Genomic DNA, 23,161 nt, shown 5'->3' with positions numbered 1-23,161 from the left:
CTGCTTTAAAAAAAAAAATTAAATTCACAGTCATCCCGGTGTACTGAGGCTTATAAATAAGAATGTAAAAGCAGATCGGTGAGCTTTGGGTGTTGTGTACAATTTTAACTGCAATGGGTTTGCATTGTAACTTCATTTTATATGTATCTGAGCAGATTAGTATTTACTGAAGAGTTAAAGTAAATAGACTTGCATCAAGTAAGAGGATTTGATCTGAGTTTGTTAAAAGAAAAATCCACAACAAAAGCAACTTCCTCATGCATAACAAAAACTCACAGCAGAAGCATTTTAAATTCACGTGTTTGGGTGAAAAATTAGTTACATTATTTGTATTACTTTTGCCATTAGGTGTGCATACCTGTTTTGTGTGTAAGGAGAGAAAGGCAGATGTGAAACGCTGCGTCGTATCCCATTGTGGAAAATTCTACCATGAAGCTTGTGTGAAAAAATTTCATCTTACTGTGTTTGAGAACAGGGGGTTTCGATGTCCTCTCCACAGCTGCCTGAGTTGTCATGTTAGTAACCCCTTACATCCACGAATTTCAAAAGGTAGTTTCATTTTACGTTTTTATGACTGATGAATTAAGTCTTTTTATGGTATATTAAGGTAAGGAATTTGCCCATTTAATAGCTGCTAGCTGTAATTTTTCAGGCATGCATACACTATTGATCAATTCAGAATTCTTTTAAAAACAATAATTGAACCATTTTTAGCCAACTTGAGTATTTACCTTGGTTGTGTTCTTTTTTTTAACTAGCTTTCAGTTATCTATAGCTAACCATGTTTTCTTCTCAAGAGAGAATGAGCTCTAGAATGCATATATGATGAGGAGAGACAGGCTGAGCAGAGCGAGGGCAAGACCTGTGAATGTACAAATACTGCGGCAAGGCTTGCGGAATGGGGAGACATTTGATTCTGTGCATATTTTTAGCTTTGGGCAACATCTGTAGACAAAATTGCGTGACTGAGGAAAGCTTGTCTACCCTGGTATGCATAATTAAAGCCTTCATGTTTAAATATTATCGTGCTTTAAACTCAGTGTAAGGTTTTTAAAAAAAACCCTTTGTTAATTCAGTATTGTTGCTAAATGCAAATATGCAGGCTTTGAAAACATAATTGATACATTTTTTTTGTGTATGTAGGCTCCCTCAGGCAGTACTACCGTTTTTTAGCTCAAATAATGAATCGGTTTTGTTCAAAAATAATGTGGCAGTATTCTGCTTTGCTAGGAAAGATGATGCGTTGTGTTCGCTGTCCTGTTGCATACCATGCTGGAGACGTTTGCATTGCCGCGGGATGTGCAGTCATCGCTTCCAACAGCATTGTTTGTACGAATCATTTCACTGCCATGAAAGGAAAAAGTCATCATGCGCATGTCAATGTGAGCTGGTGCTTTGTGTGTTCAAAAGGTAAACCGATGCAAAACTCTTCATAAATGCAGCATCAGAGCATTTTAATCTTTAATTTAAATTTTATTTTACTAATATATTTATAGAAAATCATTAGAAATGTGGCATATTAAGTTAGGCTCTGTTAGGTATTGAAATAACTTCAGGTTGGCTTGTGCTGCTTCAAGTTTTTGAGTATCCTTTTTTTGCAGATACCATTTGTTAAAGAATTTTTCTTGGACGTTGTCCAGCAACCAGAAGCTTGATTTAATTCTTTACCAGAGACACGTCATGAGAAGTATCTCTGTGCTTTCCCCTGTGTTCAGTGTGCTGAAGCTTTTTCTTTATTGCTAATATGTAACATTAAAACATAAATATTTTTAAGAGTTGCTTTTAGTTTAGCACAGACAGCAAACTGAATCAGTATTAGTTGTTGCTGGGAGAGCCACTAATTAACAGTGTTTTGTTTTACATTGTAGAATAATTGTTTTTCTTATTGAGAACCACAGAATTCATAGTGCTGATTAAACTGTAGCCGTGAAATTTCACCTGATTTGGTAACAAATTAACGTGCAGCATAGCAGCTTTTAAGCTGTAGGTAACTTTCCACTTGATAATTCATGGAGCAAACTACCAACCTCATTCCCTCTCCCCCCAGGAAAAAAACCACAAGAGAAATCTGTTAAAATTTTGCAGACAGTGAAATATTAATATATAGTAAACTATGTTAACTATAATGTAGTCATTAAAGTAAAACAAAGTAATTATAATTTGTGGTACATTATTCTGGCTTTTTTATCACTAGCTTGCTTGTTATTTTGTATATATTTCTAATCCTAGTCTGTTAAGCATTCAAATTAGTAAGGACCTTTTGGTTTTTGTACACAACTAAACGATACGTATTTGTTGCAGGCCAGCATGTTTTAACCATTTATTTTCTAACTGAGCCTACCACATGTGTATCGCACTACTTTGAACCTGGTTGGGATGCAAAACTGTTATTTTTGTCTTGATGTTTCCAACCTTTTTTTTTTTTTTTCACTCTCTCTCTCTGAAGGAGGAAGCTTGTTGTGCTGCGAGTCATGTCCTGCAGCATTTCACCCAGACTGTTTAAACATTGAAATGCCAGATGGGAGCTGGTACTGCAATGACTGCAGGGCAGGGAAGAAGCTCCATTTCCAGGATATTATTTGGGTTAAACTGGGAAATTACAGGTCTGATTAATAGTTCTATTTTTTACAGTACAGGATCATACAGTTGGTTGCTTCTGTAGGCCAGCCTGGCTGCACATAGATTTCCCATTCCTCTGTGAAATAGGGACCCCATCTTCTTGCAAGGTTCAAGTTCATAGACTTGTAGCTTCACTGCTGCTCTGGGCCAAGGCATTACCCATACAGGACTCCTTGTGGTCTTCTGACATCTGTTTCCAGTGCATGAGTCTTCAACCCTTTTTGTTTCAGAGATCTCTTCAAATAATTAAGCTGGTATAATTTGTAATGGGCTAAATTACTGCCTTGCAGGCTGGGAGAGAAGTCACTCAGGTTGTCAGTGTTTTACACTTCATTGAGATTTGAGTGAGACAGAGGTGGGTGGGGTTTATCCCAGAAAGCATTAATAGCTATTATCAGCTGTCTCTTGATCTTTGACAGTTACAGTGATTGCAGGTCTTGTTAAAGATGATGTTATTGCTAACCAGATGCAAGGCGCTTCATGTGTATGTTTATCTTGCAGGCTGCAAAAGCGCCTCACAGATTTGAGCGTTGGGCTTTCCTTCTCTAGTCCTGTCTTCTCTCTTTGCCTAGCGAGTGGGGGGAGGAAAAGATTTTAAATCCACTTGGATCTTAGAAGTAATAATCAGTTACTGCTGTTTAGGGTGATTTTGTTAAACTGTTGCAGAAAGAGCTTGACTAAAATGCTGTATTTTTTTTATTTCTACGTCTGTGCTAGATGGTGGCCTGCAGAAGTTTGCCATCCAAAAAACGTTCCCCCAAATATCCAGAAAATGAAGCATGAAATCGGAGAATTTCCTGTGTTTTTCTTTGGTTCTAAGGATTACTATTGGACGCACCAAGCACGGGTGTTCCCTTACATGGAGGGAGACAGAGGGAGTAGATACCACGGGATCAAAGGAATTGGAAAAGTCTTCAAAAATGGTACGTAGCTAAAAGTAAACAAAAATTAATCTTGCGGTATGCATGCTTTACTTTCTTCACACATAGCCTTGGGTCTGGATTTGTACATTTGTTTTACGATATTGAATTAAAAAAATGTTTTGGTGTCCTGGGCAGTAGTCACTATTGCTGTGAATGAAAGCATTATTTTCATGGCTTGTAAAAGCCTAGCATCTAATGGGAGTGATTTCTCATGGTTTTTACTTTCTGGAAAGGAAATGGTGAGTCTAACTGGGAGACAAAAAGAGTAGAATTGATACATATGGTAAGAGCATTAACGCTCCAGAAACATTGTTTGCAAGAAAATTGAATGATGGGACTAGGAAGTAGAAGATGATTCTTTAACACACATGGGAAGTCAGCTTGGGGGAAGGAATCCTCTTTCTAGCCTTTCTGTTAATACAACAATCTTTTTTAGCTTTGCAAGAAGCTGAAGCTCGATTTCGAGAAATAAAGCTACAGCGAGAAGCCAAAGAAACCCAAGAAAGTGAACGTAAACCTCCACCATACAAGCATATTAAGGTAAAGTTTGAGAAAATTCACTGGATACTCAAAGGTCTAAGCCAGCGGTGGAGTGGAAGAGCTGAGTGGTGAGATGGGGAGGAGAGGGTACAATGATGTGCTGGTAATCATGCTTTTATAGTCATGATATGATGAAATTTTGCTTCCATTGGAACATCTAGTATTGCAAAACCAAATCAGTAACCACTGCAATAACTTAAAATAAATTCAAATGTTTTATAGTGATCTTTGAACTGTTTTGGTGTATTATTCAGGTCAATAAACCTTGTGGTAAAGTGCAGATATATACTGCTGACATTTCTGAGATTCCCAAGTGCAACTGCAAACCCACAGATGAAAACCCTTGCGGCTTTGACTCTGAGTGCCTAAATCGGATGCTGATGTACGAATGCCATCCACAAGTTTGTCCAGCTGGAGAACGGTGCCAAAACCAGTGCTTTACGAAACGTCAGTACCCTGAGACAAAGATCATCAAAACTGACGGCAAAGGGTGGGGTCTGGTTGCTAAGAGGGACATTAAAAAGGTATGAATCATTCTTGCCTGGCAAAGAATCGGTGACTTGTGATGTTGTTTGTGGGTTTGGTATATACTTTACTAGTGATACTTGGTATCTTTCAGGGAGAGTTTGTGAATGAGTATGTTGGTGAACTCATTGATGAAGAGGAATGTATGGCAAGAATCAAATATGCACATGAAAATGACATCACCCACTTCTATATGCTTACTATTGATAAGGTATAGTATTGTATATTTTTTCCCTTGTTTAATTATAACATTATTTTGATCTTTTTTCCTTCTGTTGATTACCTTGGTAGAGCACTCTGCTACCTTTGATGTTCTGCAGTTCCATGTATTCGCAATGTTGTACTTTCTGTGCCTGCTTGCTCCATTCTATATATATATAATGCATCTCATTAGTTCTAAGTGCGTAATGTAATAAAGTCTATAATTATTATATAATGTAATAAAGTCTATAATATATTAAGGTCTATAAATTGTGCTTTGTTGCTCGAAATCAATTACAGCAACGGTATTTATTTACCTAGTCTTAAAAGGAAGTATGAAGTTTCAGGAAATAGTAATGATACAGTTGAAAGAATTACTGTTAGCAATCCTTTTACTGAAATTTTAACCACAAAAAAATCTCACATGAGAATAGCATGGAATATAGTTGTGAGGCTGTGTCCTATATTGGGCATTTATTCTTTTTTGCTGCTATGCATAGTTTTCTTTGTTTATAGCAAAACTAGACTTGTGCTTTTGTAGAAACTTTTCTGAAGGCACTAACTGCATTTTGTAGCCAGCCAGCACTCCACGTATCGATTCTGCAGCAAAGTAATCCAGCAGATTAATTAATGCAGCAAATTAATTCAGGATCTGTGGTTCTCTGTGCACACCTCTGAGTATTTTATTCCTGAGAAAGAGAAGAAATTAGAGAACCTGGACAACAGAGGGCATTGATTTTATATATATATATATATTAGCTTCAGTCCCCAAACAGCTACTTAGGAGAAAAACAAAGAATTGGCTGTCAGTCTTGTATATTGTTTCAGTCGTAATCACCTTTATTTTGCTCAAGACTGTCCTGCTCTGTATTTCCACAGCTACTGTTTTCATTAGTCCTGTAACTGAGGAGTTCCTGCACAGGGGTTATCACCCAAGAATGGTGAAACCAGAATTCTCTGAACACTTGAATTTCTCACCCCGCTACTAAGCTGACATACAACATCAGTGCGTTTAGATATCTGGACCAAATATGTATTTGACTCTTGCCATAGTTAACAAATGCTGATTGGTTTTATCTTGCAAAAATGCCTGTTATTGTGAGGCTGAGCTGGCCATGCAGTTAGAGTGCCTGGATGTATGTGCGCGTAGTCATGACAATCATATATGTGCATTACAAAAATGAGTTAGAAGGAAACTATAATATTATTTCATAAATAAGCAAGGTTTTCTTAAGCAGCTGTGCAAAGAAACACAGTTCTGGCTGTTTCAAGACTTATTTTGTTAGTCTGATATGTTTGGTGAAGATAAAAATTAAAAGGCAATTGTGTATAGGGATGGGATTTTTTTACGTTACCAAGAGCTTGTTTTTGTTTAAACTAGGCTGATTTGGGGAAAGAAAGCTGGTGAGAAACTGGTAATCTCTGCAAGTAATCATGCAGTGACTTGGTAAATACCATAAAGCACAGTATTTGTAAATGTGTCACAGCTTTGTGAATGCAAAGTAAAAGGTAAATGGACTGAGTTTGAGTTTTGAGGCTTTCTGGAGGGAGGGAGGGGGTTCTTTGACATGACCACCACAGTGCTCACAAGAACGCTTATCCTGCCGTGTGTGGCTGCGATGGGTTCTGGGAAAATGTGAGCTAGAGCATGAGTATTGCTTTGGGAGTGTCACGTTCCAGGCCACATGAGACACTACAGTTTTCAATACAACATGTACCATCAGTTTGCTTGTGTGCTTCTGGATAGCAACACCATGTCTGCTTTGAATGCAACTACTGAAATAATTTATGGATATTTAATATTTTGCAAGAGAGGGGGGAGAAAAAACATTCAATCTGTTGCTGGTTTGATCTCCAGGACCGTATTATTGATGCTGGCCCCAAAGGAAATTATTCTCGGTTTATGAATCACAGCTGCCAACCAAATTGTGAAACCCTAAAATGGACAGTAAATGGAGACACCCGTGTCGGCCTGTTTGCTGTGTGCGACATTCCTGCAGGTATATCAGCTTATGTTGGGTTTGGTTTAATATTCCCTGAGTTAAGACTTTTGCACGCTTATGGGTGGGACGGTCATGGTTTAACTGATTCAGTGCAAACGTCTTTGTAGAGAACTCGGCACACAGAAGAGATGCTTTGTGATCTGCCTTTTACTTTAATGTTTCTTAATAGAGAGTCTCATGGCTGCTTTTTTTTGCTTGCTTCTAAGGGAACACCAAAGAGCCCCTAGTTAGTATCTTTGCATTCGTTTCACATTGTAGAGCACAGTTTTTGTTTTAGTTATCTCAAACAGTACTTCTGCATCTTTTCAAGTGAAGATAATAAGCTTAAGGAGTGGATGTAGGCGGCTGTTTGAAAGTATTTGTATTCTGGTTTGTGTACACGCATGCACGCGTACACATATATCTGTCTATCTATAGGTATGTCTAGCTCTGTATATAGAGATATAGAGATATATAATGTGTGTGTATGTAGACCAGACACAACACATGCACAGTGTTGTGAGGTCAGACCAATTTATTTTTAAATGTAATTGCATAAGATGTCATGCTGTACTGGCATCTAGTTAATCATTGTCAATGCTTATGAGCAGTAAAGAGGGGGAAAATCTTATGCTAAAAGATCAGCAGACAGATAGTCTGAAAACCAGGCAACAGATAATGAAACCTGTATCTGTTTGTAATAATTTTGATAGGCTTTGTTACCTTGTCCTTCATAATGAAAGGGTATGTCTTATCTCACTCAGGTACAGAGTTGACTTTTAATTACAACCTTGACTGTCTGGGCAATGAAAAAACAGTCTGCAAATGTGGTGCCCCAAACTGCAGTGGATTTCTTGGGGACAGACCAAAGGCAAGTAATGCATTGAGATTTTAACAGTATCTCGCCTACTAGCCTTGTTATTTTTTTTTGTGGACCAGTTTTGTGTTGTTATAAGGGTCAATGCTGCTTGAACACAGGCTACCTGTCCTCTGAGGAAGAAGCTTATGGTTTCCCTTCCTTGGGAAGATGGAGGCACCCTTTTGCCAAACATAACTTTGGTGCTGAAGAATACGTTTTTATGCTGTAATAGTACAGCAGGCGAGCAAGGTTTTGCGAGCACCCTAAAACAATTTCTCCAGTTTCTCCTATGAGAAATTTATTACTTCGGGTCCTGAATAAGAAATATTGCTAGCTGCTGGTGCTAGCTTCTGGAATCAAAAGCATATTAAAAAAGGGGTTACAGGAGGAGTAACCTTCCCAGTCCCATTTGAAGTGTGGGGACGGGAAGGATTGTAGGAGGTAGAAACTGACTAAGAACAAGCCTAACTACAGTCAGCGAGATTATTTGGATACTGGGGTTTATATTTCTGCCATCTAAACCTTAAAATATGATTATTTTCTTAAGATTTGTTAAAAAACATTAAATTGAAATGTAAGTTTTGAATGATACCAAATCATGTCAAGAAATGACCTGTATGATTTGTGTCATACAAAGTTAATTTAAAACCTGTAATCCAGCAGTTGATGGGGCTTCCTGAAGGGCTGGCATAGGAGTGCGAGGGAAAATCTCACCTGTGGATATAGAAAGGCAGCACTTTATTGTGCTCCTACATACTGCTCAGTATCAGGTACTTCAGAGGGTGGACTTAAAATCTCCAGAATTCACCCAGCTGGTTTTTGTTAAGGGTTAGGCTAAAGTGAGGTTTCACTTAAGCTTGTGGTCAATTTACACAGACAGCCATAAAGAAATGAAAAGATACAGTTCAGTTTTGCAGGGATGTCTGCACTGGTAGATAGAATGGGCTAATTTTAAAGAAAGTAGGTAATGATTACTGGGGTGAGGTTGGAAGGAATGATGGTAGGAATGTTGAAAAAACATCCAGAATGGTTTTTCTATGATTTCGTGAAGGAGAGTTGAAATGCAAGTAGCAGAATGTCAGATTGAAATGCGGGTGAGGTTTGGTATATTCTTTCTAGCATTAGGGACACAGCTGCAGTTCCTGAAATTCTGCTGTCTGTTCTTCAAAGAGAAGAGGACACTCGTTTTAGTAATTCGAGCGTGAGTACACAAGTGGAAGAGAAAAATGGATATTGAAGTGATTGGTGCTGCAAGAACAAGATGGGGGTACATTAGCCGCAAGTAGATTAGGCTGGAAATTGGAAGACCTTTTTCCATTGATAAGAAAGTGGAAGAGCTTTCCAGTAAGAAGGAACTGTAGGGACAAGATCTGGTTTCGGAGTAGCTTTTTGCAAGGGTCAGTGTGGAGTTTTTTTGTCAACACAGAGGCATGGTGAGGCACTGGATAAGTCTGCGCCAAGGCAAATTTTTCCCTGCATGCACAGGCCTGCCAGGCATGCCAACAGTTTTGCTAGGCTGTGTGGTGGTTTTCCTGTGCAAAACGGGCATTTACAGATTTGGATCTTACTCTTTTAGAATTCTTCCACTAATGCCTCAGAAGAAAAAGGCAAAAAGACCAAAAAGAGAACACGGAGACGCAGAACGAAAAATGAAGGGAAGAAACAATCTGAAGATGATTGTTTCCGTTGTGGTGATGGAGGCCAGCTGGTATTGTGCGACAGGAAATCTTGTACTAAAGCTTATCATCTCTCCTGTCTTGGTTTGGTGAAACGTCCTTTTGGTGAGTCAGCTTGCCTCTTAAAATTCTGTAAATAAAAACTTGTGCAGGTGCCTCATTTATTGCACTGAAACCTTGTCACGGGTGTCATCTTGAAAACATTGTTCTCGTATGGTGAGAACTTTGTTCGTGCATCATGTGGGAGCTCATCTTGAGTATGGAGACAAGATGACAGCCTTTCTCCTGCCTCTCTGGCAAAATGAGCTTTTTGTTTTACAAGTGTAGGTGACTGAGTACATCACTTGGTAGGAGCACTGTGGCCCTGTCACAGCAAAGTTGATTATATCTAAGAAACGCATGAAGCCACTTTGGTTCAAGCCAAAAAAATAGCAGCAGCATCTGGAACAAGGCGAGTAGGAAAATGTTAAGGGCAGCAGACATGAGGCTGCAGTCCCACCAACCACAGGAGCTACCTGGTTCCAGTCAGCCGTGTCAGGTGGGCTATGAAGAAGTGAAGCAGGCAAAGCCTGTTATTCTAGAAACAAGTAAAACGGTGACTGACAAAATATGCTGGGGCAAAAGGATGTCTCTAGGTAAAGCACACTAGCTGTCCCTGAGCAAAACTTGCAACAAACAGGCGAGCATTGTAACTGTAGGCAGCAGTTGACTGGATGTTTGGATGCCCTACCAGATGCAAGCTCTATAAAATGCTGTTGAATAAAGCCTGAATAATTTCTTCTAGCTAGAGTTGACTGCTGTATTCAAATGAGAGGATGTCAAGTCTGCTACTTCCTGCTGTCAGTTGAGCTTTAGAAGTATGATGTAGCATTTTGATTTTTGAGATTAGCCCTGATAGTTGCTGTCTCATCGTGCTTTGTCAGGAAAATCGTGTATTGTTCAGCTGCTAAAACACAACACTTGTTTAAAAGATGATGACACCTTGTACTCCCCACTAATGCGCTCTTTGGTTTTGATTGCAGGGAAGTGGGAGTGTCCTTGGCACCACTGTGATGTTTGTGGCAAACCTTCTGTTTCTTTCTGCCACTTCTGCCCAAATTCTTTCTGCAAGGAACACCAAGATGGGACAGTACTAAATTCTATGTTGAATGGACAGTTATGCTGCTCTGAACATGTTCTCGGGGTGGATTCTGTTGAAACTCAGAAGTCTGAGAAACCCCGCAAAAAACTGAACAAGTTGAAGCCTAAGAGAAAGCAGAGGAACAGATGGATGAGAGCTGAATGCAAATAGTCATGGACTGCAGTTGCTACTGCCAACACTATCTTGTAGATAAGTTGTGAATATGACCAGGGAAGGACACAATTTTACATATATTCTGTAAAGGTTACGTGGGGGGGATTTTTTTATTTTGTTTTGTTTTGTTTTTTATAAATCCACTGAGCCAACGACAGCAGTCTCCTGCTGCTTCTGCACTGATAACGAACTGCATAGTTCAGAAAATTTCAGGACAAACCAAACTTATTACTCTGCATTACAGTTACACTTGAATTGTTGCGAATGTAAAAGGTTCCCTCCAAAATACTTTCAGGCTGGAGGTAGGTTAAAATCAAATCAGGTAGGCATAAACATAGGTTTTTGAGTTAGTATTTGTCAACCAACAGAAGTTTTAAATAGTATATCCTTGAAAGAAGTTATTAGCTCTCAAGTCCTTTTAAGTAAAAATGGCTTGGTCTGTGGTCCCAATGAGATTTGCTTGCCTTGTGTGTTTTTGAGCAAGTGCTTGAATGCCATTCATGATCCAGGTGCGTATCTCGCTATAACCACACACATAACAGTTTGTTTGTGCTCTTATAAAATAGCTCTCCAATGATTCTTAAACAAACATGTTTATAAATATCCTTCCACCAAGAAATACAGTGCATGGTGGGAAAGGCACACCCTGTACCAGAGAGGGGAAGTCTTACATTGGAAGAGATTTTTTTCTATACTGTTTTTTCCTGTATTTTATTCCAGCAAAATAGAAGTTACTTGATCTTGCAGAGCTGTACAAGTCTGGATTTAAAGGTATATTGTCTTGCAATCGAGGCCCAATACTCTAGGTTTTTTGTGCCTTAATAAAAAAAAAAATCTTGCCAAACCTATTATTTGAAAAAAATTACTTGATTTTTTTTCCCCTTAATGTCAAGTAAAACACAGAGGCAAACATTTCTTTGGAATGCTTGGAGTCCAAGCATTACAACTTTGTGATAATGCAAAAAATGCCCAACAAGGAACAGAGAAAAACCCATGAATGAAACAGAAGATGGAACTTGACTGAAGTGCAAGAACTAAATTCAAAACAACTAATTAAAAGTGAAATAGATTTTTGAAGAACCACATAAGGAACAACTGTAATGTGAAATTTAGCCTGACTCTGTTCCTTTTGGTAGTTTATCTAAAACTGGCTACTTGACTCGGCAGACTGAAACTATTTACTTTTTTAGGAGCTCTGCTCTCAACTGTCTTATTGCCACTGTGTTGTGTCAGCAAAGCTGTTTTGAATTATTTGCTCCCGTTAGGTTCTCACACTTGCAGAGAGATAAATATACAAGATTTAGTATTGATGGAAATTAATATTAGAACTAGGAAAAAACGGTAAAGAAAAATGTCTTTACCTGTTTTCTTCCCAGTGCATGTCATTGGTGTGTGATTAGGCAGTGTTACAAGTAAGTTTTGACTTGTGCCATTGTTACCTAGCCTATATAAACACAATGTGCGCCTTCATGTCCATTTAGTAATTTGTGTATGTTCTAGCTTAGTTTGCCTTTAATAGTGCACTCTGTGTAGCCCTTTTGAAAATGAAGCCTTGCTATATCATGAAAGTGTATTTTTTTTTTCAAAGTATTTCTTCAGGATTTGATTGCAGATTTAGTTTTTGGAATTGTTTTGTTCCCAACATGTAAAAACTTTGGTTTTGTTAGAAGAAATTTATGGAAAGAGGTTTGAAATGTAGCATTGCCCTATCCTGAACTCTTTGGGTTCTATTTTGTGACCAGACTGCTTTGTTCTTTTCATCCGTTTTCGTAAACACTGCTGGAAGGTTAATTTTTTTCAAACAATTTTGAAAAAATAGCACAGTTCAGTATAGAGGGAAGTGTTACATTTTTGCATTTTTTAAAGTGGTATGCCAAGCCTTGCACTTGAGCTAAAAATGAACATTTCTTAATTGATTTTGAAGGGAAACTCCCTCTGCTATGGATATTTGTTATACCAGGACTGAAGCATGAGATGTGCCTAAAGCCAAAATGAAAAAATGGTATTATGTATGTTTTTATAATAGTGGTTTTTAAGGAGAGGAAAGTGAGATCAGCTAGTAAAGCAGAAAGATTTTCCTCATTGCTTTTAAACAAAATGAAGGAATTTGATGTCATTGGGACCATTCTTTGAATACTGTTACTATGTAAGGAAGGCTTTATAAGAATACTTCTAAATAAGTTATTATAAAATTTTACCTTTACATTCCATTGCTTTTATAATTTGTTAATTTTTTAGTTGTTTCGTTGCTTTTTCCTCTTCATGTATAGTGTAACAGCTCTGGCACCCTGGAACAGTTATGCCCCAGGGCCTAAGAGGCAGATACCCACTTCCAGAAGCCACCATCTCAAATAGTTACTGATGGGCACTGCTGCAGGAACACCATCCATTCTAAGATGGGTCACAGAGCCTACAGCTCCCTGCCTGCCTCTCGGGTGGGCTCACAAGCACATTTAGTATGGCAGGATGCAGGTCAGCCACCCATTTTGTATCTGTCTATGGGTAAATAAAGACTTTGGCATTCAAAGCAACCCCTCTTAGCCCTCTTTTCGTAACGTTAAATTCACACAAACAGATCTTAGCAAGTGGCTGCTTGACTTTCTGCTTCCTTCTACCTCTTCTCTGCTCTTTACTGCTCAGCTCTTTGGGCCAACAAAGGCTTGCACCACTGAGACTGCAAACTGGGGAGTTTGCTTTTGAGTTGTGAGGAATTTGTTCCTTCTGCTGAGCACATACTTGGAGATTGATCTGTAAAAGAAATGTGGATCCTGTTCTCCCTTCGTATGTACTGATCATGTAACACCATGAGATCAGCTAAGTCACTCAGGTGGTGATCTGCTAGAAGTTTAGTTTCTGAATCAGGAAAGGTGGTTTTTAGGTGTCTTAACGAAGGCTTCTGTGCCCTACTCTGCAGCACTGGGAAAATAGGCTGAAGTTTTGGTAAAAAAAGAAGACAAAAGAAAAGTTGTTTCGCTGCTTTCCTTCTCCCACTGTTCAAATACAGGGGAAAACAATCTTGGAAAAATTAAGCTTCCTCATGATGCAACTCAATTCTTTTTAGCATTCAGTAACTTGAAATATTTTCTGTTATAAATTCATCAAAATAACATCTAAGTATGGCATATTATGTGGCATTAAATTATGTACTTAGTGTCTTGGCCATCGAAGTAGAAAGAAGTATTTCCTTTTCCAGCAAACTTCTCAAAGCTGGTACACAATAGCCAAATTCACAATTTGTTGTTCTTTTATCACATGAGCAAGCATGGAAACAATTTTCAATTGAATATGTTAGATGTATTTTCATACAATCTAGGAAGATTAATCAAATTAAATGTCTGTTTTGTTCAATAGCTTTGTGTTCATGGTCAGTTTTTAGGGTTTTTTTAATTTGAATTACTTGGAAAAGCAAAATATCTTGAAAGACACATTAATGGATTTTTCCGCATTGTTGAGTCACATTATTCCATGTCTGATTGCTTGAGAAACTTCAGTGTCTTATTAAATATTAAAATTCATTCCTAGTTATTTAAGAAGTTGCTAATTCTTTTTTGTAAAACAGATCTGTATAGTTATATTTGCACGTTTGTTTTTTTTTTCTTTAAAGAAAAAAGGGAAATGATACATACTGTGGTTTGGCAGTGAGGGAACTGGATGTTGTTCTTTCATAGTGAAAACTTACACTCCAAGTCTTCCTAAGAGACTCTGTGCAAATAGTTTTAAGCTTGTATGGAGGTGATAATGATTGTGCTTTGGCTTGTTTTCACAGTGTTGCTCATCACAAAAGTGTTGACATTTTTTTGCAGTCCAGTTTTTCCTGTTACAGTGCTCTTTCCTGTTGCTCATAATTTCATAGGCTTTAACAACTTTTAACTGGTCATGGAATCCTACCAGTTCCATTCTCTTGGGTTCATTTAGCTGTCACTGGTGCTGCTCCTGCTTGGTCTGGTCTGAATTTGACTGCATTTTGCTTTTTGAGCCGGGTTTTTGTTTGGGTCTGGTTTCACTTCATGCATGGAATCTCCCGTGTCTGACAGCAGCTACATACATACATATATATATATATATATTTTAAAGAGCATTTCAGAAAATTGCTTTGATACTAATGGATTACTGTTCTGCTGAGATCATCTGGTGCTGTGCATCAGGATTGTGTCCCTGTGCTGCTGTCATGAATAACCACAGGTTTTTGCCATTTGAGAAACTTAACGCCTGTCTGCTAAATCAACTGTGAGAGAGACTGTTGGGATGTGGGGAGCTTTGCCTGTGCTGTGCAGTGGCGTTTGGGGTATGGTTTATAGGTACTAATCCATGTTGCTACTGCTCCAGATTAGAGTCATAGAATGGTTTGGGTTGGAGGGGATGTTAAAGATCATCTAGTTCCAACCCCCTGCCACGGGCAGGGACACCTTCCACTAGACCAGGTTGCTCCAAGCCCCATCCAGCCTGGCCTTGAACACTGCCAGGGATGGGGCATCCACAGCTTCTCTGAGCAACTTGTCTGACCACAAAGAATGAGGTACCTCCCTTCCTACCCATTTATTCATCTGGCATAGTTGAAAGAGATCAGAGAACTCATATATATATTTTATTATTTTTTTTAAACAGAGTAACACCTCCCCTGGGGAGAAGAGACTGAGCAGCTGAGGGCAGTAATCACTTAACCCCCCTCCGGCTGGGTTACTTCAGCTGACTGCTGCTGCACTAGCCCAGCAAAAGACTTAACATGAGAAGTAACACCTGCTTCCACCTTGGTACACATTCATTGAAAAGCAGAGATCCTTTAATGTAGATGCTATTTTTACTAGCGCTCATAGAGCTGGTGAAGCACAGGACTGTGACAAAAGGCCACAGGTGGCTGGCCTGTCTGGGGTTACACAGCACACCTACTACGTGTATGAATTTCACTGTAGGAAGAGGAGGACAACAGGGTGGGAAGGTTAAGAGTCTGCCGTTACTGATGTTACGGAGCAGTTGAAGCTGGCTCCATTACAGTTGACGGGCATTTTTGAGTGCCTGGTGTGGTGACCTCAAATGGCCACCAGGACCAGGTGCAGAAAGCTAAAGATCACTGTGAGAAAAAAACCACGCATAATGAGCAAACAACAAATTTGAAAAGAGATGGGTCAACCAGCCAAACAAACACCTGCATGATTTGAAATCATCCCTGTAAAATACACAAATACAAAAAATGCACACAGGAGAAAGCTTGGAGTGCCACAGCTCTGTGGGGCAAACAGGTAGAGAACACACGTGCTGCTCTTGTGGGTGGGAGACGAATCAACTGTCAGTGATCAGGGCAAAGACTTTACATGGGCATTAAAGCAATGGGTCTAGTACAGGCACATCTCCTAGGTGTGCAAAAATGTGTGAGGCATCTTCCATGGCTGCAGCATGCTGTTCTGTCTGGCTCCAAATGGTTGCCAGTTTCACGTTGTAACCCATGTGGCTCAGCAGAGAAAGAAACAGTTCCCGTGAGCTTTGCTGGAAGTTTTGAGTTGCTTTTGTAGCTCTAGTATGAAGGACCACCTTACAACAAGAAAGAAAAGACACATATTTGTCCAGGAGTCAACCATTATTTTAGCTGCATGTTTTCTCACAGCTGAGAGGAAGGGGAAGGCTTTGGGATCCCTGTCCTGGACTTAAAGTGATGGCAAAGTTTTGAGAATGGAAAAGAAAAAGTCAGTCCTCACTCAGTTTGTTGAGCTGACTATTGAAATGGAAAAAGAGACCTAATTGTTTGCTGTTGTGGTGTGGGGTTTTTTCCTGAGGAAAGCAGTATTAATTGTAAAAGAAGGCAGGAATTGAAAGGCTAAGATTTTTTTTGTCAGTCCATTTTAGTACAGCTGGCACCAGGGTTGGTTAGCACAAGTAGCCACAACTCAAAAATTCAGTTTTATTTCTTGGCACTTATTTTAGCTATGCAGAAATAGGTTGCTCATGGTTGAACACCTTGCCTATACAGACACATCTGTATTGTCCCAGGTAAAAGAGAAGCAAGATGGTTGCTGATAGTATGTCCTAGCTACCAGCCAGCATAGACAGGTTCTGTGTGCTCAGTCCCCCCATAAGTTGTGTGTCGTCCTGAGCCTCGGGGTAGCAATAGAGACTTTAACAATTTCTTGCTATATTCTTGCCTTCTTCTTAGAACTATTAGAAAGACAGCAAGGATTCCACCTGGAAAATAAGGTATGGTAGTTATTTTCAGATGGAAAAGTAAAGTTTCAGGTGATATTTGCTGTAGGCCTTCCCAACTCAAGGATTCTCTTCTGGTAAAATAAGGGGATTTTCTCTCCTACATACTCTGCACCAAAAAAAACCCAACCCCCCCCCCCCCCCCAAAAAAAACCAAAAACCCAAAACCCAAACCAAAAACAACCAACTAGCTGTAATAATAAAGACCCAACTTCAGCATTTCGGTTTTACTCTGGAAGCTGTATGACTAATGGCAGGGTTTAATAATTCAGAAACTTCCTTTCCTACTCTGTGGAACTGTTATTTTGCACTTGGCATCTTACCCATTGCAGATCCCACCAAAGGATCTTGTTGAGAAATGACCTTGCTCTGTGCAGCACTTACACTGAAGCACAAGAACTAACTAACTAAAGATTAACTTTGAGTCTAGACTGAGATCAGGACTGTCAGGAAAATTTACTTTTAGATTGGGCATAGACATGGAAATAATTGGTAAATACCAAGTACCATGACATTCTGTTTGTTTCTTTCTGGCAGAAGCATTATCAGGGAAAACTGATCTTAACATAAGAGCACAAATCTGTCGCTGTGATGCAATGTGGCCAGACAAATATATCCAAATTTAGGTTGTGTGAGCAGACAGTATCGTGGTAAACAACTGATCTGTCAGACCAGCCGTGAAACACTCGCAGGTTCCTGCATGGCCGTTCCCTTTACCCCTCTTCATAGCAAGCTCCATCACAGGCAGGAGTTCACTGAGGAATGCTGTTCTGTGACCCTCAGGCATGTTTATCTGAAATGCTGGTTAATGGGCCATTGTCCCTAGGTGGACAGGCTTTTCATACAATTAATTTTAATCTACTTTTTCTAATTAATACTCACTTAAGATGACATCTGTTCTGGCAGATTTTTGGACTGCAGCCTGGCACAAGGGGATACAGGCCAGGGGAGGAGCGTTTACACAGCTCCAAGCCACAGCTTGTCGGCACAACCTTCATCTGCTCCCATAGGGATGTTTCAGCCCTCTGGAGATGAGCAGTCAACCAGTGCTCCTGGAGGTATAGCTCCTCCAGACCCTGCTGTCCTTTCCCCCCTTCTGTGTATCCATGCAGTCCTCTCCTCAGGTGCCAAGAGAAGAGTTTGATGAGAACAACTAGTGCTGCTGTGTTGTTGGAGAAGCAGCTTTGTTCTCCCGGTTGTCATGGGGAATAACACGTCAATTTTTATCTCTCCCCTGCCTTTTAACAACATGGAGAACAGGTCTGCAGGAGGCACCTAACTGTGGTGCCTAAGCCAGAGAAACCCATGGATATAAGGCTGCAATTCCTTATCCTCAGATGACTTAATCGTCTCTCTAACTTGGAGATTAATAATCTTGTGGCAAGAGAGCTGGTAGTGTAAGAGGCACTTACAGTGGAGTTTCTGTTCATCTGCCTGTGCACAGCTGAGTCCTTCCCAGCTCGCTCGTCTGCCCTTTTTGCAATCCATAGCAGTAACAGTTGCTCATTTGCATTGTAACGGTTATCTCTGATTAAGCCTCCCCCAAATACTGATTAAAACCTACAGAACTCTTATTTTTCCCTTTGCTAAGACTACAAATGCTTATTCATTGTTTTGCAATGAGTATTCGTGGTGTAGCTTCCAAGAGGAAAAGCTCATCCACCCATTGGCTTGCCCTAATGAGCTAATTCCAGCAGGTGGCATCTGGGATGAGGGATGCTCCACATGCTGAACAGAGAGCTTTGGCTGAAACTTGGTGGGGAAAAAGAGAATTTACCACCTTCGGAAGAAGGAGCAGGCAGCTCTGGAGGACTACAAGGACATTGTGAGGTTACACAGGGCAAAGATTAGAGAGGTGAAATCCCAGCTAGAACTCAAGTTGGCCACTGCCATAAAAGATAAAAAATGTTTCCACAAATATATTAGAAACAGAAGGAGGGCCAAGGACAATCCTACTGGATGCAGGGGGGAACATTGCCACACAGGATGAGGAAAAGGCTGAGGTACTTCATGCCGCCTTTGCCTCAGCCTTTAATAGTAAGACCCGTCACCCTCAGAGTACTCAGCTCCCTGCGCTGGAAGACAGGGACGAGGAGCAGAATGAAGTCCCCACAGCCCAGGAGGAAACTGTCAGTGACCTGCTGCTCCACTCAGACACGCACAGGGCTGTGGGGCTGGGTGGGATCTACCTGGAGGCACTGAGGGAGCTGGCAGAGGAGCTTGCCAAGCCGCTTTCCATCATTTAGCAGCAGCCCTGGCTCACTGGGGAGGTCCCAGCAGACGGGAGCTCAGCCAGGGTGACACATTCACAAGAAGGGCAGGAAGGAGGATCAGGGGAACTACAGGCCTGTCAGCCTGACCTTGGTGCCAGGGAAGGTTACGGAGCAGGTCAGCCTGAGTGCCATCATGTGGCACATGCAGGACAGCCAGGGGATCAGGCCCAGCCAGCACGGGTTCATGAAAGGCACGTCCTGCCTGATGAACCTGATCTCCTTCTACAACAAGTAGCTGAGGGAAAGGCCATGGGTGGTGTCTACCTGGACCTTAGTAAAGCCTTTGACACCATCTCCCACAGCATCTCCTGGAGAAACTGGCTGCTCATGGCTTGGGTGCCGCGCTCTGTGCTGGGCTAGGAGCTGGCCGGGTGGCCGAGCCCAAAGCGCGGTGGGGAATGGAGCTACCGCCCGCCGGTGGCCGGTCACAGGGGTGTCCCCAGGGCCCAGCGCCGGGGCCAGTCCTGTCTCATGCCTTTATGGATGATGTGGGCGAGGGGATCGAGTGCACCCGCGGCCAGTTTGCAGATGGCACCAAGCCGGGGGGAGCGTGGCTGTGCCGGGGGCAGGGGGCTCTGCGGGGGGCTCCGGGCAGGCCGGGCCGAGGGGCCGGGGCCGGTGGTGTGGGGGTCCCCAGGGCTGAGCGCCGGGCCCTGCCCCTGGGTCACACCAGCCCCCGGCAGCTGCGGGCTGGGGGCAGGGGGCTGGGAACTGCCCGGCGGGACAGGGCCCGGGGGGGCTGGGCGGCAGCGGCTGGGCATGAGCCCCCAGCGTGCCCAGGTGGCCCAGGAGGCCAGCAGCGTCCCGGCCGGTGTCCGAAACGGTGTGGCCGGCAGGGCCGGGGCAGCGCCCGTCCCCCTGCCCTGGGCACTGGTGGGGCCGCCCCGCGGGGCCTGGGCTCAGCGTTGGGCCCCTCACGGCCAGACAGACACTGAGGGGCTGGAGCGTGTCCAGAGCCGGGCAGGGGCTGGGGCAGGGGCTGGGGCACCAGCCTGGGGGGGCGGGGGGGTCAGCCTGGAGAGAAGGGGGCTGGGGGGGACCTTATTGCTCTCTACAGCTGCCTGAAAGGAGGTTGTAGGCAGGTGGGGTCTGTCTCTTCTCCCAGATAACAAGTGACAGGACAAGAGGAAACAGCCTGCAAGCTGCATGAGGGGAGGTTTAGATTGGATAGTAGGAAAAATTCCTTCACCAAAAGGGTTGTCAGGCATTGGAACAGGCTGCCTAGGGAGGTGGTGGTCCCCATCCCTGGAGGTATTTAAAAGCCATGTAGATGTGGTGCTTAGGGACATGATTTAGTGACGGGCTTGGTAGCGCTGGGTTAAGGGCTGAACTTGATGATCTTGAAGGTCTTTTCCAGCCTAAATGATTCTGTCGTTCTACATACTCAGTAGGTGTTTGTTGTCTTTCATGCTGTTGGTTACAAGGTGCCCTACAGCATTCATACAACCAACACTGCACAAGCTGACAGTGCCTTGTCCTGCTGGATGCTGTGGCAAGAGCTAGAGGGGGAAATGCTTTTAGAAAACTTGAAGTCTCGTACCAAAAGGAAATCATCCTTTTTCCTACTTTTGGGCAGCAAAGAAATTCCTGTTTTGGGGCCCATATATGTACTTGCTTCCCAAAGGCAAACAAACCTTCAGCATTATGCCAGCCTTCCCTCAAGCAAGCACAGCAATATCCCTACTTACAAATGGGGAAAGGATTATCATTTGCATTGAAGGCAGACAGAAAGACCTTTTTTAGAAATCCAGGTTTCCAGAAACACAAAACACACCATCCAGAGAGCACCACTGGCATAACGCAAAGGCACCCAGCTGCAGAAGGGTGTCTAGTTTTAGCAGAGGACGAAGAAGACCGACACTTACCTGCTGAGAAGACAGCCAGGAGAATGACCGTCAGGGGAGTCAGCTGGCAGGAGTTCCCTGCCTTGTAAAGAAAGACCTCCATGCAGTACGCCGGTTCAGTGCTGCCCGTGGGGCAAAAGGCATCGGGAGGGCACTTGACCGGGGTCACATCTGGGCTCTGCCCAAGAGAAGAAGTAACTCAGCACCAGCAAACAGCGAGGACTGCATAAGGTAACTAGTGTGAAGGGAGGTGACACTTCAGCATTAAAAAAACATGAGGAAAATAACCAATTAACCTGCCATCATTAAATTCAGCCTGTCTGCTCCTATGGTGTTATTCAGAGCAAGGCAAAGAGCAGAAGATGTCATTATACAGCATGTCCATACACCACCACCCCCTCATTAAAGGACACACCATCCTCTGCTGTTCCCATGATGAGACCAGACAGCTCCAAGGGTGGCACAAAGCCAAGCTCCAGGTGCCATAACGTTAACCAGCCCTGTCTCTGTTTAAGAATAGGAAAGAGGCTCAGATAAAAACGGCATTAAGTGTATTTTGCTTGTCTTGGGACAGCTGTATTTGTTAATCCAGGCTGTCAAACCAGAGACTCACAGGGCAGTAGTGATTTTCTGGGCACAGGTCACAGCTCTCCTTGCCCTGCTGTAACTGGTATTCTCCTGGCCTGCAGAGCTTGCATTTGTTATCACTGGGACCTTTGAACGTACCTAAAACAGCAAATAAGCACAAAAATTAAGATCTGGGACTAGACTCTGGGGCCTTTGCAATTGCATACGGATGACTGAGCTTTCAAAGACACAAGGAGAAAGACCATGAAATACTTCACGTGTATAACAAAAGCTGAGCCTGGGCTTTGGCCCTTGCTCAGTGGCAAAGGGGCAGGACAGAACAAACGAGGACAGAGGGACTAAAGGATATCTGAGGTTAGGTCTTGGCAACCAGAGTTGTTGCCAAGTACGAGTGGAAGTATGGCAGGAGATGGGTTAGTAGTGAGCTCTGGCTTTAAAGCTGACAGAAGGTTGGAGCTGGAGGTCAGTAGTGTTTCATCCTCTCCAATTCTGGATTCAAAACCTTTTCTAGCTGTTTGAAACTCACTGAGCAAAGTTTAAAGCACAGCTCAGATTCCTAAGCTTTGTGGGAATGACAGGTCACAGAAGTCCTGGGTCTCAAAGCAGCAAATATTTTTCTGCATGTTTATAACACAACTTACCTGCAAGAAATCCCTGCTACTGCCTCCAGAACAGAGGCTCACCATCGGTGGCTATGGGAGCAACCCGAGCACTCTGCCCTCCTGCTGGCTCACCCACCGGAGTCTGATGTTATTTAAGACAGCGATGCAAGGAGCAGGGTCGTTTCCTCACACACACACCCCCCACTGACCTCCCCTTTGCCTCGCTCTTGCTGGGTGTGGAGCATCCCCCACCTCTGCTAGCAAGTCTGTGGTTTCATCAGCAAAACAACCACCACCAATGAAGACACTTTTTTGCTAGAACCATATGTAGCCACAGCTCTTAGCAGCCCCGGCATGCAGGCGACCAGCCTTCCTCCAAGCCATTAACCATGCCTGCGGGAAGGCATGGCGTAGGCACAGTCTCCAGCTGTAGGTCCTAGCAAACTAGGAAGGGCCAAAAACCCCCAGCACCCTCCCATCACTGTGGGGGCAACAGTCTGCTCTGCAGATGTCAGCCAGGGCATCTGTGCCGCCAAGGAGTGGCAAACTCCAGGTCAGAGGCTCAAGTCTCAGGAATGCACCGTTCCTTCTGGTGCCAATGCAGGCACGTTCCCGCAGCTCCCCACTCCCCACCCCCCCACACCCCCTCCTCAGCTGCAGGCGTTACCTGGCAGGCAGGGCATGCACGCCTCCGACGCCTCCCGAAGAGCCTCTTGCCCAGCAGCACAAGGCAGGCACGCCGTGCAGCTGCTGCTGCTACGGAGGGGAGAGTAGGCACACAACGCTGTAGGACTGGCACTTCCAAGCCCAGCCCAGCCCACCAAAGCCAGCTCTCTTATGTATGCACAGACTGAAGTCTCCAGGGTCTACCAGGAACTAAGCTTTTGCCATTTTGTGGGTATTAACCGTGCCTCTCTCCCGTGTGGTTTGCTTGCGTGTCTAATTAGGGCTGGGCACATGATGATGTTTCTGTCCTCTCTTTGGTTACTTATTTGCATGACACTTGTAGGAATTTGCTGACCCAGAAGTCGCTATTCCTTAGC

The 23,161-nt window shown here is 42.7% G+C and overlaps 2 protein-coding genes and 1 non-coding gene across 12 annotated transcripts in view; 2 read left to right on the top strand and 1 right to left on the bottom strand.

Moving 5' to 3' along the window:
- NSD2 (nuclear receptor binding SET domain protein 2) overlaps window positions 1-13,150 on the top strand; it is a 102,812-nt gene extending 89,662 nt beyond the window's left edge. For 6 of the 9 annotated variants that reach the window (XM_037386636.1, XM_037386652.1, XM_037386594.1 and 3 more), the window contains 11 exons: window positions 349-549; window positions 1,231-1,410; window positions 2,447-2,603; window positions 3,337-3,542; window positions 3,979-4,082; window positions 4,337-4,606; window positions 4,702-4,818; window positions 6,667-6,808; window positions 7,555-7,661; window positions 9,226-9,430; window positions 10,348-13,150. In XM_037386636.1, coding sequence (XP_037242533.1) covers window positions 349-549; window positions 1,231-1,410; window positions 2,447-2,603; window positions 3,337-3,542; window positions 3,979-4,082; window positions 4,337-4,606; window positions 4,702-4,818; window positions 6,667-6,808; window positions 7,555-7,661; window positions 9,226-9,430; window positions 10,348-10,616 — 1,958 coding nt within the window. In that variant the 3' untranslated portion in view covers window positions 10,617-13,150. Of the gene's footprint in view, window positions 1-348; window positions 550-1,230; window positions 1,411-2,446; window positions 2,604-3,336; window positions 3,543-3,978; window positions 4,083-4,336; window positions 4,607-4,701; window positions 4,819-6,666; window positions 6,809-7,554; window positions 7,662-9,225; window positions 9,431-10,347 lie in introns of those variants that run through there. The other 3 variants (XM_037386626.1, XM_037386613.1, XM_037386656.1) reach the window with 2 other exon arrangements.
- On the top strand, window positions 6,389-6,521 carry LOC119142576. The gene has a single exon (XR_005102335.1).
- A 2,026-nt stretch (window positions 13,151-15,176) lies between the features above and the next one.
- Window positions 15,177-23,161, bottom strand: part of LOC119147481 (multiple epidermal growth factor-like domains protein 9) — a 29,590-nt gene continuing 21,605 nt past the window's right edge. The window contains exons 7-10 of one of the 2 annotated variants that reach the window (XM_037386554.1): window positions 22,786-22,874; window positions 21,542-21,654; window positions 20,950-21,106; window positions 15,177-16,793 (exon numbers count right to left, since the gene is read on the bottom strand). In XM_037386554.1, coding sequence (XP_037242451.1) covers window positions 16,642-16,793; window positions 20,950-21,106; window positions 21,542-21,654; window positions 22,786-22,874 — 511 coding nt within the window. In that variant the 3' untranslated portion in view covers window positions 15,177-16,641. The remainder of the gene's footprint in view (window positions 16,794-20,949; window positions 21,107-21,541; window positions 21,655-22,785; window positions 22,875-23,161) is intronic. The other variant, XM_037386564.1, reaches the window with a different exon arrangement.

The sequence above is a fragment of the Falco rusticolus genome, chromosome 1 (assembly GCF_015220075.1).
Source record: "Falco rusticolus isolate bFalRus1 chromosome 1, bFalRus1.pri, whole genome shotgun sequence".
Taxonomy (NCBI): domain Eukaryota; kingdom Metazoa; phylum Chordata; class Aves; order Falconiformes; family Falconidae; genus Falco; species Falco rusticolus.
Note: the sequence above shows the minus strand (reverse complement) of the source record. Positions and strands in the feature narration are given on the sequence as shown.